The sequence below is a fragment of the Mus musculus genome, chromosome 15 (assembly GCF_000001635.26).
Source record: "Mus musculus strain C57BL/6J chromosome 15, GRCm38.p6 C57BL/6J".
Classification (NCBI taxonomy): domain Eukaryota; kingdom Metazoa; phylum Chordata; class Mammalia; order Rodentia; family Muridae; genus Mus; species Mus musculus.
Genome location: NC_000081.6, coordinates 83,672,563 through 83,690,897, shown reverse-complemented (window position 1 = coordinate 83,690,897; position 18,335 = coordinate 83,672,563). Strand labels below are relative to the sequence as shown.

The 18,335-nt window shown below is 52.4% G+C and overlaps 1 protein-coding gene across 6 annotated transcripts in view, besides 1 other annotated feature; it reads left to right on the top strand.

Annotated features, from left to right (window-relative positions):
* Scube1 (signal peptide, CUB domain, EGF-like 1) overlaps positions 1-18,335 on the top strand; it is a 122,469-nt gene that overhangs the window by 34,154 nt on the left and 69,980 nt on the right. For all 6 annotated transcript variants that reach the window (XR_003951419.1, XM_006521242.4, NM_001271473.1 and 3 more), the window contains exon 4: positions 13,858-13,992. Coding sequence is in view for 5 of the 6 variants with exons in the window: in XM_006521242.4 (XP_006521305.1) it covers positions 13,858-13,992 (135 nt within the window). In the remaining variant the exon portion in view is untranslated. The remainder of the gene's footprint in view (positions 1-13,857; positions 13,993-18,335) is intronic.
* Positions 17,119-18,261: an enhancer, noted in NCBI's record as "Scube1 Hh enhancer fragment". NCBI's record gives its function as "Hedgehog-responsive enhancer" and the evidence as "EXISTENCE:reporter gene assay evidence [ECO:0000049][PMID:26912062]".

The window sequence follows — 18,335 nt, the reverse complement described above, 5'->3', positions numbered from 1 at the left end:
ACCTTCACTCCTGGCTCCCTGCCTAGCCAGCGTGGGAGGTAGAGAGCAGTTCTGTGCTCCCAGTCTTATCTGGGAAGGTGGCATGGTGATAGTTCCAGGAGGGGATCCTGGGAATACAGCATGTTAATGTGTGTGGAGGGGGAGCTTACGGAGGACTTCTATAGAGGAGTGGGAGTGTAAACATAGTCTATATAGAGGTGTGACCTAGGTATATATGAGTGGTCTGTGGAGGCGTGTCTATGGGGGTGTGGTCAGAATGGGAATAATATGACTTGTGTCAGGGTGTGGTCTATATGGATGTGGTCAGGGGAGTGGTCTGTGTGGGTGTGGTGTGTGGGAAAGTAGTTTGTGGGGTGTGGCCTGTGGGGGCATTGGCCTGATCAGTGGAAGCCAAGTGAGGTCTGTGTGGAGAAACACAGGATCAATGAAGAGCATAGGCCTCCGGCTCCTTCCCTCCCCTTCAGTCAGCAGTCAATTGAAACTTCATCATGCCTTAGGCTGAAGTCTGTTGTCACTCCACCCTATGCCTACCCCACCTTTGGAGCGATCTCTCTTTGGTGGCTTGGGGAAGAATCCCTGCTCTGTCCCAAAGCAGAGACTCCATAACAGAAGAGACCGCAAACAGCAAAGTAAACACAGACCACGGACAGAGAGCAGCAGGCAAGCCGGACACTCGCCTTCCCCGGGTTCCGTTTGCCGTCTGGGTGCCAAGAGCTCAGTCGGAACCCTGAGGGAATAAACAATACTAAGTGTCTTGTGAAGACTCTTTAAAAATAGCCTGCCTCCAAATCACAGGCTCAGACCCAGCGCCGAGCTGTGCACTAAAAGGGGCATTGGTAAGACATGAGGGTGCCTCCCCACAGCCCATCTCCAGCCCACCCCTATGACAACACTCTTGCTCATCCTGGATCCACTGGGCCCCGGGTAGCGTCTTGGGTCACACAAACATATGCAGGGCCTGGCTGTGTCTGAGCAGATGATGCAGCTACCCCTGCCCTGACACTGTGGGACAGAGCCCTGGCTGTTTCTGATGGTCATCAGCCAACCCATGCATCCGCCTGCCCAGCAAGCCTCTCTTACTCACCTCATCCCGACCACATGCAACTGGAAATAGATGCCTGGCAGGGACAGCCTGTGCCCGCGGACGCTCCCCATCTGTGGGGTGAACAGTAGGTGTGGCTGCTTAGTCTGGGGTCCTTCATCACCTCCTAAGTCGACCTCAACAAGGACAGGATCTTGCAGGCCATCTTGCCGCCGCCACCATCCCTGGTTTGTCTGCTGGCTGCTCAGGGATCAGACACCAGCAGAAGCATTTAGGACCAGCCATTGGTCCTTCCACGAAGAATGTGCAGGGGCTGGACCACAATGGTAGCTCCATGATGAGGAGCCAGGCTCCCCAGATGGAGACAGGGGTCGTAAGAGATCCTGCCTGCCATGGCCAACCTTACTTTTCTTGCCTAAGCTCCCAGCAAACTAAAAGTTAAGCCAGTCCCTGCTTGGAAGCACCTCTCCCCCCACTGCATACCCCACCCTCATCCTTGCTGGCCCAGGTATTCTAGCCGCCCCCCTTCCCTAGCCTCCCTAGTGACTGGCTGCCAGTACACACCCCAACCCTGCATACAGCCACCCCACCCCCAAGAATTAGACTGCATTGCTAGTACATTTGCTCGCCCATCTTCCACACGTGGGATAATTATACGGAAACTTCCAGACAAATCGGGCACAAAGTTGGAAAACACTTGGTGTGGTCACCCTGCTCTAAGGCCATGTCCAGACTTGCCCGGGCATAGATATAACTTCATATGGTTATATGCACTGCATTGATTGATACGATATGCTGCCTCTCCACACCAACATAAGACCCTTCCTTAACACTGATACATAATTGTGTGGCCAAGAATCTAATCAAGGCCCAGGATGTGGGGAGCGGGTGGCCATTGGGCACTTGGTACCATTGCTGCGGTGATCCTCTGGTTGGGGCAGCAATGTACCTGGGAGATATAGCTTGTAATATGGCAAAGCCCTCTCTGCCAATGTTGGCTCCTTGCATGCCCATGTCTGCCAGTTAGCTCATTCTGGACTTAGAATTGGAAAATGGCTCCCAATGTGGTGCCTCTGTGTAATCAAGGCTGGGTGTGGGCTGTCCAGGGGTTATTGAAAATTGACAGCCGGCTCGAGTGTCAGATCAAGAGTGAGGTTCCTTTGTTTGGTTGGTTTGGTTTTTTTCAAGACAGGGTTTCTCTGTGTAGCCCTGGTTATCCTGGAACTCACTCTGTAGACCAGGCTGGTCTCAGGTGCAGAGATCGCCTGCCTCTGCCTCCTGAATGCTGGGATTAAAGGCGTGCACTACCACCACTTTGCAAAGAGAATATATTAAGAGGTGGCAACAGTATGCACAAAGCATAGCAGCAGGAAGCTCAGGCAGGTTGGGGGATGGACTTGGGATAGAAACCTGTAAGCCTGAGGAGACAGGTGCATCACACACTGCCTGACCAGAATCTGCAGGTGTACGGGATGCAGGAACGTCAGAACCTCGCTACTGACCAGACGTTGGATGCACACACACACACACACACACACACACACACACATGAGACATTCACAACATCCCATCACCAAAGGTGCTTTTGCCCTCACTGGCCCCAGGCTATCTCAGAGAGAGAGAGAGAGAGAGAGAGGCTCACAGGCTCTGGGTTGATCTGTCTGGCCTTTTCTCCTCATAGCGTGTTCCTGGCAGGCCTCTGAAGCTCCTCTGTGGTGTGTTAGTCAGGTTCTTCGTCCCTGTGATGAGATGGCTGACATAGGCAGTTTAAGGTGGAGGAATTGGTGGTGGGGGCTGGGGGCGAGGGTGGGATGTTAGCTCCTGGCTTCGGAGGGATCAGTTCGTAGTCTCCAACTGTCCTGCCTTGGCCTCTGCTTTCTCTCAAGTGTGTTCACTAATGAGATGAAGCCAGCACTTGGTCTCGTCGGTCACCAAATGTCCCATCCCTAAGCTGACTAGAAGGGGTGCTGAGTGCGGGAAAGAATCCACCCACACCTGTTAGAGGGCCAGGGCAGGACATGCATGGGGTAGGAGACTGAGCGGCATGACAAGTCTCTCACAAAGAGATGGAGCGGGCCTGGGCAAGTGGAAGGAGCTAGAAAGAAGGAGGAGTTTCAGTCCTTAGCAGCCAGGTGAAAGACACAGCTTTGGGAGTTAGAGACAGGAGGATCCCAGGGAACCCACTTTGGGGGGTTCAATGACCATTTTACAGTGGCTGCATATTAAGATACTTACATTATGATTCATAACAGTAGCAAAATCACAGTTATGAAGTAACAATGAGATAATTTTATGGTTGGGAGTCACCACAACATGAGGAACTGTATTAAAGGGTTGCAGCATTAGGAAAGTTGAGAATACTGTCCTGGGACTTTCTGGTTAGCAAGCCAAACCAGCTGGCAAACTCCAGGCTTAGTGAAAGACCCTGTCTTAAGGATAAGGTTGAGAAAGACACCCAGCGTTGATGTATGGCATCCACAATATGAGCCCATAGGTGTTCCCGCCTATACACACATATGTATTTACACAGATATACAAAATGGAAGACAACCCTGAGGCCCACAGCACTCTGCCCTGCCTGCCCTGCCTGCCCAGCCCTTAGTGCGCAAAAGCTTGAGGAGGTCGGACCTGCCAAGTGTTGCAGCCAGAAGAACCGAGGCCTGGAGATTCCCAATTGAGATAGTAGTAAGCCTGAAAACCAACCGGTGTCCTGGGCTGACATCAGGCAGGATGTGCATTAGCTGTGTCAGTTGATGTCAGTGGGGATGTCAGGGCAACTCTGGGCCTGCTCTGCTCTAAGAATCTCTGGAGGGAAGAATCGGGCTTCTTGCAGACACCCCACAGAGGTCATCACTCCCATCTGGGCCCTTGCAGGCCTCTCCCTCAGGTCCTGCCAGACCCTGAGCAACTCTCCTCCCAGAGTTCTGTTTCTGTGCCTCGTCTGTTTGGTTGCCCTCCCTCCCCCGCCAGCCCTCCATTCTTATCCTCATCAAAAGACGTTTTTAAAAACTCGAGTGCCTCCCACAGATGTCCGGCCAGGGTCATAGTCACAGCTGTCTGTGCTGTGTGGGGCCCATGAGGAGGAAAGTCCTGTTCCTGTCCCTGCTCTGTCGCCCACGTGTGGACTATTGGCAGGCTGCTGGCTGGGGGAGCTTCCTGTAATGGGACTGGAACGCCACTGAGGCAGAGTCCCGTCTCACCCCCACTGTACTGAGGGATTCCTGGAGAGCTGATCTCACCATGTATGAGGGTTAGTCTTTAATTGTCAACTTGACACAGTCTAGAAGGACTTGGGAAGAAGCTCTGTGAGAGGCCCTCTAGAGCAGGTTGGTATGTGGACTTGTCTATGGGGGATTTCTTGCTTATATTAATTGATGTGGGAAGACCAGCCTAAGTGTGGGCAGGGCCATTCTCTGGCATAAAAGAGAAGATGAACCGAGAACCTGTATCCATACAGACATTCTCTGTTCTCTTGACTGTGGATGTGATATGACCAGTCCTGTCAAGCCTCTGCTGCTGCAATGCCCGCACTATGATAGACTGTATAGCCCAGAACCATGAGTGGAAATAAATCCTTTGGAACCCTAGATTGCTTGTTGGCCAGATATTTTATCACAGCAAACTGGACAGGAAACTAAGACACCATATGTATGGCCAGGCCAGAGTTGGCCAGCAGAAGCCAAGCTGTTGGGCATGCGGCCAGAGCGATCACCTTTGGTGACCAGGGAAAAGGAAGCCTGTTTGTGGGCTTTTGGGGGGGCTTCAGGAAGTAGATAACATGGTCTTTTTGATGGGGCTGTGGGGTAAAGGCAGGGATATGGGTCTGAGCAAGGGAGGCTGGCCAGCTATCCCACAGGGAGAGGTGAGAGATGGATTTGTGCTTGGGGATTTTACAGCAGGTACAACTGTCACAGGGACCAGATGTAGGGATGGGAAGGTGGTATTGAGATTGACAGCCAGGTGTCTGGGCTCTGTGGTGAGACAGAGGCTGGGAGCCTAATGCAGCTGTGTGTTTGACTCGGCTCGTCTGTGAGAGGTGATGTTAGGAGACCAGCCTGGACTCTGGTGGGTCAGGTGTGTCTGCTGGACATCCAAAGGCAGGCACCGCACTAGCCAATGTACAGTCGTAGAGGATGGTAGAGGAGGTGCCTAGCTCCAAGAGCAGATTATCAGTCATCAGAGATGCTGCTATGAGGCATGGTCAGAGCAGGATGTTGACAAGTGTAATGTTTTTTCCAAAGAGGGGCACTATTAGGAGGTGTGGCCTTGTTGGAGTAGGCATGTCGCTGTGGGTGTGGACTTAAGACCCTCATCCTAACTGCCTGGAAGGCAATCTTCCACTAGCAGCCTTCAGATGGAGATGGAGAACTCTCAGCTCTGCCTGCATCATGCCTGCCTAGATACTACCCTGTTCCCACCTTGATGATAATGGACTGAACCTCTGAACCTGTAAGCCAGCCTCAATTAAATGTTCTTCTAAGAGTTGCCTTGGTCATGGTGTCTGTTCACAGCAGTGAAACCCTAACTAAGCAAACAATGGATAGTGTGAAACCTTCCATGTCTCAGAGGCCCAGCCTTGGTAGAGGAGGGTGGGCAGAGTGGGAAGTCCCAGCTGTCAGACAACTTCACACAACTGTGAGCCACTACGCCACACTGCACTAGGTTGTACAACCCAGTTTATGTATTTCCACAAAAAGAGCAAGATTTGAATAGAGAGGCCTCTAAAGAGGATATGCAAATGACCACTGTACATTCAGAAAAAAAAAACTGTTTAAGGTTGTTAGCAGTCAGGGAAGTGTGACTAGAAGCCAGGAGACACCAGGTCACACCCACTAGAGTGGCCCTTCTGACAAGCGCTGACCGTGTGGATGTGGAGAGCTGGAAGCCTCACACTTTGCTGCTGACAGTGTCAAGTGATGTAGCCTAACAGGAAGCTCTTAGATACGGGGACACTGGAGTGACCGCTGTGGCTAAGGCATCTGCGGCTCTTTCCGAGGACCTGAGCTTGGTTCTTAGCACTCACATCAGGAAGTTCATAACCACTTACAGTCCAGCTCCAGGGAATCCAATATGGTGGCAGATATATAGACGTGGAAATATTACTCGGTCATAAGAAAAAAAAAAAAAAGAATGCAGCTTCTAGTACAATGCCACACTGGGGGAAGCTTCAAAACAGGATGTCATGTAAAAGAAGCCAAACCCAGAGAACAATATATTATTATAACTATTATGTTTTATAAATTTATATAGTTATCATAACATTGATAATAAGCAATTCTATTGATGTGAAATGGCTAGACTAGGTAAATATGTAGAGACCTAGGGTTCGGGAGCCCTGGGACTCACTGTGAAGGGGACATCCATACTGATTGGTGGGAAGGTCATGACCTAGAATTAGTAGTGACGGTTTTGCATGACCCAGCGAGTCCGCTAGAAATGTCCACGGTGCACACCAGAGTGTGAACTGCAGCTCCATTCTAAAACGCAACTCTAGAAAGGAAAGAGCAGAAGGCTGTCCCACATAGCGAGCAGACCACACGCACAGTTCCTTCCACCCCTGGTCTGGTCAGTTTTAAACACAACCATAAGCTGGTGTCTCCCCCACCCCTACCCCACCCCGGCCCCCACTCCCAACCCCAGAGCAATCCTGGGGGTGAATGGCCTGATGTCCAGTCAAGAGGAAGGCAGTTTAAGGAACTCCTCCGCTCAGAGACCAGAAGGCCAGGCAGGCTTCTCATGTGGCTCGTTGTCACGTTTCTGATCTGGAAGGGACTTGGCTGTCCAGCACGCCATGCCTGCAAGCCCCGGAGATTCAAGACATTTACTGTATCTCTGTTCGGCACTGCTCACATTTGTTGATTAGCATGTGGGCCTGTTCAGGTGCTGGGAGATTTGGTTCTGTGCTTTCCTGACCGCTCCCTTCCCTTCCAACATTGTGGTCCCTGCCTTACAGAGAATGAAACCCAGGCCTTACATGGCTCAGCAGCTCGAGGTCAGAACAGTCCCTCAATGAATAGTGCCCCGTCTGGTGTGACCTGTGGGAAAAGATACAGACCCATAGGCAGTGGTCACAGGGTCACAGGCAGTTCTGAGGGGAAGTAGCCCCAGTCTGAGCTAGGCAGCAAACCAGCGCTTGGCCACACAGAGAGCCCTGGGGGGCCTAGATTAGCAGCTGGGCCCAGAAGGCAGGGCTTTCCTGGAGAAGCAGTGCCTGGATACAGGTAGCTCCAGGAGAGCCTGGCCTTCCTGGGCTGCATTGGGGGTTTTCACGTAACAGTGGGCTTGCTGGTCTAGAGAGCTGAGCTCCATTCTGGTCTCATCACTCAGTCCTGAGTTTAGACTTGGGCCCAGACCCTGGAGGCTGCATGCTGCTAACCGGCAGGGGGCCCGGGAGAAAGCTTCAGATGACACCCAGGGCAGTAAGTAGATAGGTCAGCCATGACCTGCTGCTCCCTCCTCCCTGCCAAGTCAGAGCTCTTGACAATTCAGGAGTGTTCTGGCTCTGTTGGAACTCAAGGCCCCGGATCTCTAAGACCCGTGTGTATTTTACCCGAAATCAAATCCATCTGGTTCTCGTTTATTTACACTTAACTCATCAAATGCAATTTTGCAAGAGTCATTCGATAGCCAAGAGGCATTTCTGCCTCAGCTGCCCTTCTGAGGGATGGGGAAGGGGAGGGCCCGCACGGCTCCTGCCAGAACCAGGTGGCTAAGCTCAGGGGCGGAGGTTGAGCCTGACTTCTCCGAGGCGCCTGAGCTTCAGTTCCCGCCCACAGGACGCTGGAGCCCAGGCAAGGCCGGACACACAGTGGATTCTGGGCAGCCACAGAAACATGGGTGGGGTCCACTCAAAACACAGAGTCTCTGTGTCAAATTGTGCTCGTTCATGGGCAACACAAAGTGAATGAAACAGGATCAAGGAGTAATTTTCAGTTATAAATAACTGCAAACTTGAGTTCCTCATCCAAAAGACAACAAACAGCCCACTATTAATAAAAAAAACAAACAGCCCTACCTGGGGCCAAGCAGCGGCCCTTGGTAGCAAACCACAGACCTTTTGCAGACGCCCTCCAGAAGCCTATGCCTTGGCCTCAGAGACCCTTCCTGTGAGGGGACAACCACAGTGAGTAGGCCCCAGCCCTGAAATGACCCCTCAGGGCTAGTGGGAACTAGAGAGCAAGGGTAGTGTCCCCAGAGCAAAGCCTGGCAGGAGTCACAGCTAAAGGCTGCCCGCTCCAATGTCAGTGCCAGACCTGTGCCTGTCCTGGGCAGTGAGTGACCCCAGGGACACTGTTAGGCGCCATCATTGATGCCATGTTCTGGCCACCCTGGGGTCCTCAGTGGCCACACCCTTGAAGTTTACGACCCAGGGAAGCTTACGAGTGAGACAGAATGTGTATGGGGGGGGGGGGGCGGGTCACTGAGGTCTAAGATAGGCTGTGCCATGGGAGCTGGGGACACAGGTGGCCTAAGTGTCGGGGACAAGTTAGTAGTGACTGGTGACTGTTGGGGTGGGAGACGAAAGAAATTTTGGGAAACATGGTACTTCTCACACTTGGCTGGCCAGGTGAGGTTCAGGCCAGACCGACATGCGTGAGGTCTTCAGGCCTTCTTAGGCTCAGCATGCCCACCTGACATTGGACACTGCCTTTGATTGAAGGAACAACTATCAAATAGTATTCTTACTGAGGGTTCCCTTCGGGGCAGGTACACAGGCTTCCTCCCTATTTGCTGTCTGTCACCTCAGCTAGCCAAAGAGGGGGACATTCCATGCAGAGAGGCTCTATCTGTTAAAAGAGGGAACCTTTTCACCCCGCAGAAGGTGTAGGCTGGTTCTGGCATCTCTCGACAAGCTGGGACTTCAAAGATAAGCTGTTCGCTCTCTGTCCTTCGGCCCTGTTACCTGGTTCAGGGTCTCCTCTAAAGCCTCCTAGAATCTTCTTAGCTTAGTTCCAGTGCCTAGGTTAGTTTAGTTTCCCTGCCTTCTAGGAAGGCCCACTGTGGTTTTAAAGGGGGATGATAGAAGCAAGACATCCCGGGCCCACCCTAGCTGTTACAGGGTCCCTGAGGCGGGGCTGGAGAGAGGCCCTCAGCGTCACTACACACAGGTTCTGTCCTGCTGAGGCCTTGAGGGTTAGTGACACCCAGCTTGTCAAGCTACTTCTCCAAGAGTGTCATTCTGCCAGCTAGGTCCAGGAGAGCTAATATTGTTTGAAAGCCTTGCAGGGTCGTGGCCACAAAGTAGTTAGAGCTCAATTGGTGACACACCTCCATGCTCAGGGCTTAACTTTCCCAGCTGCCTTCGTCAGCACACAGGGATCTAGCCAGTCACTGGCCTTGGGGGTTTCCAGAACTCTCCTGCTGCGGCAGTGCTCAGAGGTCCTTCCCTCTCTGCCGATCCTCTAGCTTCGGGTCACCCATCTCCCTGGACTGAAAGCTAAGCGTTCACATCACCTCCTCCAGGAAGCTTCCCGTCCCCGTCCTTGATTTCTGGTTTAAAATCCCAAGCTGTATTCATTCTCAGTCAGCGTTTAGTGTCTGTGCATGCAGAAGAGCAAGGGCTTGGGTCTGAGGAGACGAGCCTATCCCTGGAGAAGGATCTGTGTGTATGAGTGGGGTGCATTCTGATACTGGGAGAAATGGCAAATTCCCTCTGGATGCCTGGTGATCCAAGACAGTACTCTACAGCAGCAGCAGCTGCTGCTAGCCTCCTTCTAAAGTGAGCTGTGATATCACCCTTAGCAAGTCCTCCCTAGACTGTCAGGTATGGCCTCCTGCCCTGCCGGCCCTCAACCTGAAAGAGATAAAGGCCTATCCCCACCCAAGGCAGGTGCGGCACAGCAGGACTTGTGGTCTAGGCAAAGGGAAGTAGTGGGGAGATATGACCTCTAGGGCTGGGAATCTGGAAGAAAGTACTAAAGCACGTGGGGGGGGGGACTGCCCTCTGTCCTGTGAACCCCTGACTAGGTTGTTGTCACTGACAGGAGAGCACTCTGCCTCCCTGGGACTTTGAGAAAGTCTCTTTCCTTCTCTGTTCTCTTCTAAGAGTCAGAGAATATAAGGACCAGACCCGGTACTGAGGCTTTCAGGAGGAGGGGAGGCTCCTAGGTGGATCTAGTGAGCATTGTCTGAGCTGGGGCTGGAGCCAGCATTGGGCATCCTTCTGTGTGATGGCAAGGCATCATGTTGCCTCTGATTGGGGGGCAGCGAGAAAAGGAACTCCCCACAGGACCAGACACACAGTCCAGCAGTGAGAACAATCATGATTCCATAGAGAGAGGAAAAAGCCTGCCTGGACCCTAGTACTCCAAAGAGCTTCTTCCTAGAGGACAGTCTGCGGTCCTGGCACTTCCTGGAGACACGGCCCAGCACTATCCTGTGCCAAGGGGAAGGCAGAGCAGATCTCAGGGAACCCAGTGCCTGGTGTGGTCTCTCTTCTGGCCGTGAAGGCGCCTCTCGTGTCGTAGGATGCACCCTGTGCTGGGTCACAGTGTTCTGATTTAACTCCAAGGGACAGCTAAAGGGTTGTGTCCCTGGGGTGCTCTGCCAGGTGAACCCTATCTGTCCCGGGTGGAAGACAGACCTCCCCCTGATCCCAAGTACACCAGCTGCCCATTCTCCGTCCCCCAGGAATCCTGTCAAAAAGCTTGAGATGTAGTGTCTCTAGAAGAGACCATGAGTGTGGTCTCAGGCTGTCTAAGGATTCAGGGTCCCCAAGACCTTCTCCCCTACTTGGGGAGGACATGGAGCCCTGTTTGAACACTGTTGAGAAGGGTGTGGACGGACAGCTCTCTCTTCCCGCCTGCTTAATCTTGGGGTTTTATCATTTGGGAGCAAGGGAAAGACATGTTTACATGGCCTTGCATTTGTTTCAAATTATTCATCAGTGTTGGCGAGTCATTGTTCCCAGCTAGTATAAACAGCCCTGTCCCAACAGCATAGCCACCCTGCCAGATCACTGAGGGCCTGTGGATGCCTTATGTCAGCAGCCTTGGTTCCTTGCTTTCGGTGATGTGCAAAGCTGGGCCAGGCCAGATGACTGCAGATGGGGCATCGGGGCCAAGGCAGCATTGCTGCCCCAGGAAGCCAGCACTGGAGAATCCATATCCAATGTGTTTGACTTGCAGTGGGGAGATTTTGCTTGGCCCAGAGAGGCCAAGAGTCTCAGAGCCAGGAGAAGAAGGCAGGAATAGATGGCAGAGGGCTCAGCTGCATCCCAAGTTCAGGGCTCATGGTCAGCTATGTGCTAAGACCCAGGTACAGGTGCCTACCCCGCTCCCCAACCCGCCCCCGCCCCGCCTCCCAATGGTGCTGAGTCAGGGATAGGACTCACCAGAGAAACAGCCACTCTTCCATCCTCACTGTTCATGGACCATGTCTTATAAGTCTTAGGAGTGTGTGCTTAAGTTGATCCCAGACTCAAGCTCAGGAGGAAGCGGGTTCTACCTAACAAATCCAAATGCATTCGGGGTACAGCGAGCCCAGCAAGGTGGCTGGAGGCTCTTGCTCTGGTGTCCTGACCCACACAGTAGGTCACCCAGGTCACGGCAGCCCCCTGAGTGTCAGAGTCGCATGAATCAAATGCAGTTAGCGACCCACCCCACGAGCTTCTGCAGTTCTAGTGAGGCCCCTTGATCCACCGTATGCGGCCAGGATGCTGACTTCCTGTTGCTCAGGTGATCTGACAGTGCCCCGTGCAGAGCCACAGTCTGGAGGCAGAGACCCCCTCCTGCAGCACAGAGGAGAGGTGGCAGCTCTGAGCACTTTGGGGTGCCCTAAGGCGCTGCTGGTAAGGCTAGGCCAGCAGGGAGCCATCAACAAGACCTAGAGAAGGCTATTCAGAGAACTAAGAATGCCTGCCCCTTCTCCCTGGCCTCCCAGGTCAGCCTCTGATCCTGCTGCTCCTCTCTGCAAGAGCCACCTTTACATGTGAGCTGGAAACTCCGGTGGCTTTTAGAGCTGAGAGCTCCGTTTCCCTCCTCTGACGGCCACACGGCTGACATTTGAGCTTGCCAGAGAGTAATGATGCTCCATGCTGTGGGCCTCAAAGGCAGCCGCGGTCTCCTGGGTGGTTAAGTGGTCTGCAGTCCTCGAGCCTAAATAGGACCCAGCTGACAGCGCTCCAGAGCCAAGCTGTCCCCAGTTCAGTGTAGGTCATCGCCTGCCTCTACCTTCCCACATCCTTTTTTTTTTTTTTTTTGGTCTCAGTGGCAAAAGACGTCTGTGTTGAGAAGCATAGGAAATTTTCCGTGCCAGCGGTGTATGTGCGTGCACGTATGCACGAAAAGGGTGTGTGTGTGTGTGTGTTGAAGGCTGGACACAGCCAGTAGCTCCACATACATACTGCTTTGTGGTTTTATGTATTTGCCTCCTGGAATGACAATACAGCCATGGGACATTAAGGTTTAAGAAGCCCTTCTTTCATTAAACAAACCGACAGAGTAGGGGCTTATGACTCTGGTAATTGAAACATGCTGTTCCACTCTGGACCAGAGCTCTATAAAGGTCCTTTCAGCCAGGCACACCCTTTGTGCCCGCAGTCTCTGGTCAGAAGTGAGTGTCGGCCCTGAGCTGGTGCCTCCCGCTGAGTGGGAAAGCCCTCTTGGCAGCCTTCCCCTGCAGTCCTGGCAGCCAGAGGTCAGGGGCTTTGCAAATCTCCCCCCCTCCAGGCTTTTGAAATCAATCTGCCAAGCAGAGACCTTCAGGGTGGTGCCGGCTGCCCTGGCCCCCAGCCTCCCTCCTCGGGGTTCCAGGGTCTTGTGCCGCCAGCTGTAAATCTGAGGTGGGTTGGGAACGGGTGGAATGGTGAGCTGTGGCCAGCCAAGCCTCATGGGGTGGGGAGATGCTTCGGTCTGCACTGTCACCCCGAGGACAGGAGTCCAGTGGTGTTAGAGGAGAGGCCAGGCGTGGGAGTCGATCCGAGGGGTCTGAGTCTGCCCCTGCCATTTTCCACGTAGCCCTGCACATGGGATTCAGATTCCTTGTCTATAAAATAGCTCATATCGGAGTCTGAGAGTGTTCGTGCAGGACTAGAGTTAACACGGGAACAATGCTTAGAACTATGTTAGGTACAGCCCTCTAGCCCTTGTAACTGACTACTTCTGTAGTTTGATTGTGAAGAGATACCACGCAGTATGCCTATGGAGTATGTCCTAGGGTTTTACTCTGTGAACAGACACCATGACCAAGGCACATCTTATAAAGGGCATCTTATAATTAGGGCTGCCTTACAGGTTCAGAGGTTCACTCCATTATCATCAAGGCAGGAACGTGGCAGCATCCAGGCAGCCATGGTGCAGGAGGAGCTGAAAGTTCTACATCTTCATCTGAAGGCTGCTAGTGGAAGACTGACTTCCAGGCAGCTAGGATGAGGGTCTTAAGCCCACCCCCACAGTGACACGCCTACTCTAACAAGACCACACCTTCTAATAGTGCCACTCCCCGGGCCAAGTGTATTCAAACCCTAACAGAGTACCATGAAATACCTCTGGTGTACTGCCATGTAGCATCTCCATAGCACAGTGCTATAGAGATACCCCCATGCAGTACTGTCATAGCATAGTGCTATGGGATACCCCTGTTCAGTGCTGTCATAGCATGGTGCCATGGCATATGCCCATACAGCATCTCCATAGCACGGTGCTATAGACTACCCCCATTCAATATTGTCGTAGCATGGTGCCCACACAGGATCTCTACGGCACGGCACCATGGGGTGGAAACCCCTCATTAACTGATGGAGATACTGATTGTGTTTGCGACCCACTAGCTCCAGGTGTGACATCTCTTCTCCCCTTCTCTTCCTCTTCATGAAGATGTAGATGAGTGTCAAGACAACAACGGCGGCTGCCAGCAGATCTGCGTCAATGCCATGGGCAGCTATGAATGCCAGTGCCACAGCGGCTTTTTTCTCAGTGACAACCAACACACCTGCATACACCGCTCCAATGGTAAGTTCGGCCTGTGTTGACCGGGCATGCCTTCCAACCCTGCGGAAACACGGGATGCTCTACGTATGGATTCCAGGGGCCTAAAGGTCAGGGTGGGGTATTTCAGTGGTGGCCTTAGTGGCTATTTTGTGCTACCAATGTTGGTTCTTTGTTAAAAAAAAAAATCTTTCTAGGTCCTTCCCTCTGCCAACTGTTGGTATTTTCCCTGTTTGTATGTGGTAGGTCCACACGTGGTAGATATGACCAAAGATGGCTTCCTCTTTGTTGGAGACTAGCTATGGCCAGGAAGACTGGGATGCATATTCTCTAGACCTCTTTAAAAAAAGCTGGTGTCACCTTTTGTCCCTTGAGCCTCTGGCAGCAGAGCTTATCTGCAGCATGTTCCTGGGTCACCGGCCTGCTGAAGGACCTTGGCATTGAGAGTCTGCTGCCCATGGAGGCCAGATGAGATAGGGTGACTGAGCAGGCTGAAGCTGGGTGAGCTAGGGAGAGAACTGGTGACAAGCCAAGCCTAGTAGGTGAAAGTTCTTGGTGCTGTGTCACAGGTGGTCCGATGCTGAAGTTTGTTGAAGTTTGAACCTAGGACAGCAGGACCTCAAGGTGGGACAGAGCTGGTCAGAAACCAACACATATATGGAACTTGGGCCAAGTCAACAGCAAAAGGCACCATCGGTTGCTAAGCAAGCTCCCAGTCCCAAGGCAGGACTGTGGACCACTGCAGAGAGGCCTGGTGGGATGGTGCAGAGAACCAAGGCTTTCTGGGGCTAGGCTGTCCTAAATAGTCAAGGCTGGAGCCATGAGGAAGTTAAAGAAGAGCCCACTGTTCCTCCTCCAAGACTGAGCTTTGACAAGAAGGGGGAGCTGGAGGTTTGAGACTGAAAGATGGAGGCAAAGAAGGCTCATGCTAAACTCAGCTCAGCTCAGCTCAGCTCAGCTCAGCTCAGCTCAGCTCAGCTCAGCAGGACCCAGGTGTGAACTCAAAGCCTCCATCCCTCTCTGAGGCTACTCTTCAGCAAGCTCTGAGCTTGAGCCTCGGCTTCCTCAATCACAAGACAGGGGACATAGTTTTTGAGTCAGCAGGGTATCTGAAGCTAGAAGGAAAATCTAGTGTGACCTGCTGGCTACAAGAGGTTGAAAAGTGGAATTGCAGGACATTGTGGTTGGTTTCTGCTAGAAAATGATTCCTGAGAAAATAAAAGACAAACAAACACAACAACAACAACCAAAAACCTTTTGTAAAAATATGTTGGGGCAGAAAACCAGAAATGTTCTAGTAGATTCTTAGATTGTCTGGGTTTCTCTTGGCAGTTTCCTCGTAGACAAGTCTGGTGCACTGACCCCTGCCATTAGAGTGTCCTCTCAGGGACGTAAAGGGTAAACTCAATGTTTCCCAGATGCTTGCTCCAGACACCAGAGCCACCACACAGGTGGCCTCAGGCAGACAGGTGCTCACTTTGCTCCTGATAACCACTTAGCTGTTGTGACACCGGGCAGAGAGGTCCAAGATGAGTATAGGTGATGTAAATGAGGACCTGCATCCACGAGGACCATAAGAAGCAGGTTCATGAGACAGAAAAGGAGATTCGCGTGACAAGCCCTAGGTCCTGCCTATGACGGGGAGGAGGAGTCTCTCAGAGCAGCTTTGGGCCACACTCCAGGATCTTTACGTCTACCAGCGAGTGCAGGCTTTCAATTCCTGGCTTTGGAGAGAGCCTTGGGTAGGCTGTGGTGAAGTTAATGCCTCTAGTATGAAAGAGGACAGAAGCAGGATGCAAGAGGGCCACTGTGGCTGGCCCTTCACCTTCTCAGCATTTGCCAGGCTGAGAAGTCACAGACTTCTTCTGTCTTAGCCACGGGACATGGGTTGGGGTGTGGGGTAACAGCTCAGGGAGAGCAGAGAATTGCTGCTGCAGCCCAGGCCTACACCACCACAGGCCGGTCATAGCAGGCTGGGCATGACTCCTCTGAAGAGGGAGGAAGCGAGGTGCTCCCTGTAACATTGCTCAGGTGACAAGACTCCTTAGAGAGGTAGCAGGTGGTGGGAGAGTGGCCAGTGCTGAAGGCCTCCATGTAGAAGCAAGGTTGTACTGAGATCAAATCATGAAAATGAGCCCTGTGGAACTCTGAAGCGGTTCACTGGGCCAGGTGTGTGTGTGTGTGTGTGTGTGAGAGAGAGAGAGAGAGAGAGAGAGAGAGAGACAGACAGAGAGATAGAGAGACAGAGAGAGACAGAGACAGAGAGAGAAACTGACTGTAGGAGAACTTGGGGACTCTGGAGACTGGAAGTGAGAGACTTGTATACTGGCTGGTATTGGGTATAGCCTTGGACACATAGTCCATTGCACCCAAAAGCTCCCCTGGAATTTTTACAAAATTAGGAATGCAGATTTGGCAAAAAAAAAAAAAAAAAAACCAACAAAAAACCAGGAGCAGCACTTCAACCCCCAGCTGCGCTGACTAGCATGTGGTCCGAAGAAGGTCCCTTGTCTTATTGGACATTTTAAGTGGAATCTCCGGATTTTCTAAAATCTGGGCCATGAAGCCAATCCAAAAACTCATGGGTAATTTTTTGAGGCCACCTTGCAAGGCAAACAGTGACACTGTCCAGGCTTCTAAGCCAGAGGGTGGCACAGAGGGAACAAGGTGAACGAGAGACATGACTTAACTGTGCACAGTGCCTGGGAGAAGTCAGGACATGGGGTCCTGAACAGGCAGGTAGCCTACCTCGTAGATAGGTACAGTCTGGGTCTGTCGTGAGTGCCCACTATGGCGTCAGCCTTGGTGGTGAGCATTGTGGCTCAAAATCAGAGCCTGCCTCGAGGTGCTAGGTTGGAGCTCCTTGCCCCTCTCCATGACCTCTGATTCTGTAGCTCCTGAGAAGGCAGATGGATCCAGAGGCTTTGGCAAATTAGATTCCTCATGTTACCTGCCTGGCTAATTGCCCTCCGGATCTCTGGGTTACCTCCTGCCCGCCCCCCACCCCCACCCACCCACCCAAAGCACAGACTGGTTTTGATTAGATCTATGAGGGGTAGGCCAAGGTCAGTCTGGGCTCCTGGCCCAGAAACAAGGCCACACAGCTCAGCCCTTCTGAGTAGCCTGGCTTCCCAGGCGCCAGCCTAAACCCTGGCCTGAGGCTAATGGATCAGACCCAGGCTGGATTGAGAGGGTTAGGTTTTTGGCTTCAGATCCCCTGGGGCCTCTGCTGTCATTTCTGCCTCTTTATGTCCTTTGGCCATTTAAAAAAAAAAAAGTCTCAGTCAGCCCTCAGGGAAAGTACTTGGAAGCATCCAAGTGTAAAATCGTCCCAGGAGTGGGTGGGGTCGGGGGTGACATGTAGACAGTATGTAGACAGTTAATTCCTTCTGGTCCAGGGAACCCTGGCATGGCTTGACTTGACATGGGGCAACAGCTCAGGCTGTGCTCGATGGGAGGGAACACTAGGATTGTTGGAATCTGGCTAGTCCTTCTGCTTAGTATTTCCTGGTACTGGCTTTGATGCCCTGACAGCCCACACACCCCTCCGCTCAGCCTCTGGCCCAAGTGCCAACAATGGCTCCTCTTGCTCTAGTCCAAGGGCCACTCCAGATTCAGCCCAGCCTCTGCTGCACCTGGCCACACACCTGACCACACACCTGGCCATGCACCTGGCCACGCACCTGGCCACACACCTGACCACACACCTGGCCATGCACCTGGCCACACACCTGGCCACACACCTGGCCACACACCTGGCCACACACCTTGGACTTTCTACCTCTCCTACCCCTGCCCTTTCTAGCCTTAAAGTATGTTATGCTCATGCCCCAAGAAGATACAGCCTCCTGGGTGACCTTCCCTTCTCCTCAGGGAAGAGGTTATTCCTTCAGTCTAACCAATACTAGCTGGATCTGGAAGAGCCTCTGAAGACCACAAACTCAGCTATGTGAAGAAAAGGTGACGCTCTCATCTCTCCACTTAACTGATTCAATTCCTTGTTCACAAGCCTTCAGATCTAAGATTGGGATCGTGTGATTTCCCCACCCCACTTTGGTCTAAAACAAGATTTACTGTGAATTCCTCTATGACTTTAAGCTAAAACAAACATCTTGGGGATTCTGAAGTTCTTACTTTTCTCAGGGGTGACCGATGGAGCTGTCATAACCACGGCCCGCCGTTGAGTACACGAGTGTTGTCGTGAGCATCATCATCCTGACCAATGGGCTATGACGCTGAGGTGCGCCTGCTTTTTGTGCAGGAAGCCGTACCTCAAGGCTGTGCTTAGAGCCTCACTAGAGACCTGCTGTGGGCCAGCCTTGGCAGGGGCTGGAGGCAACACAGTGTGAGGAAACATCACTTTGTTT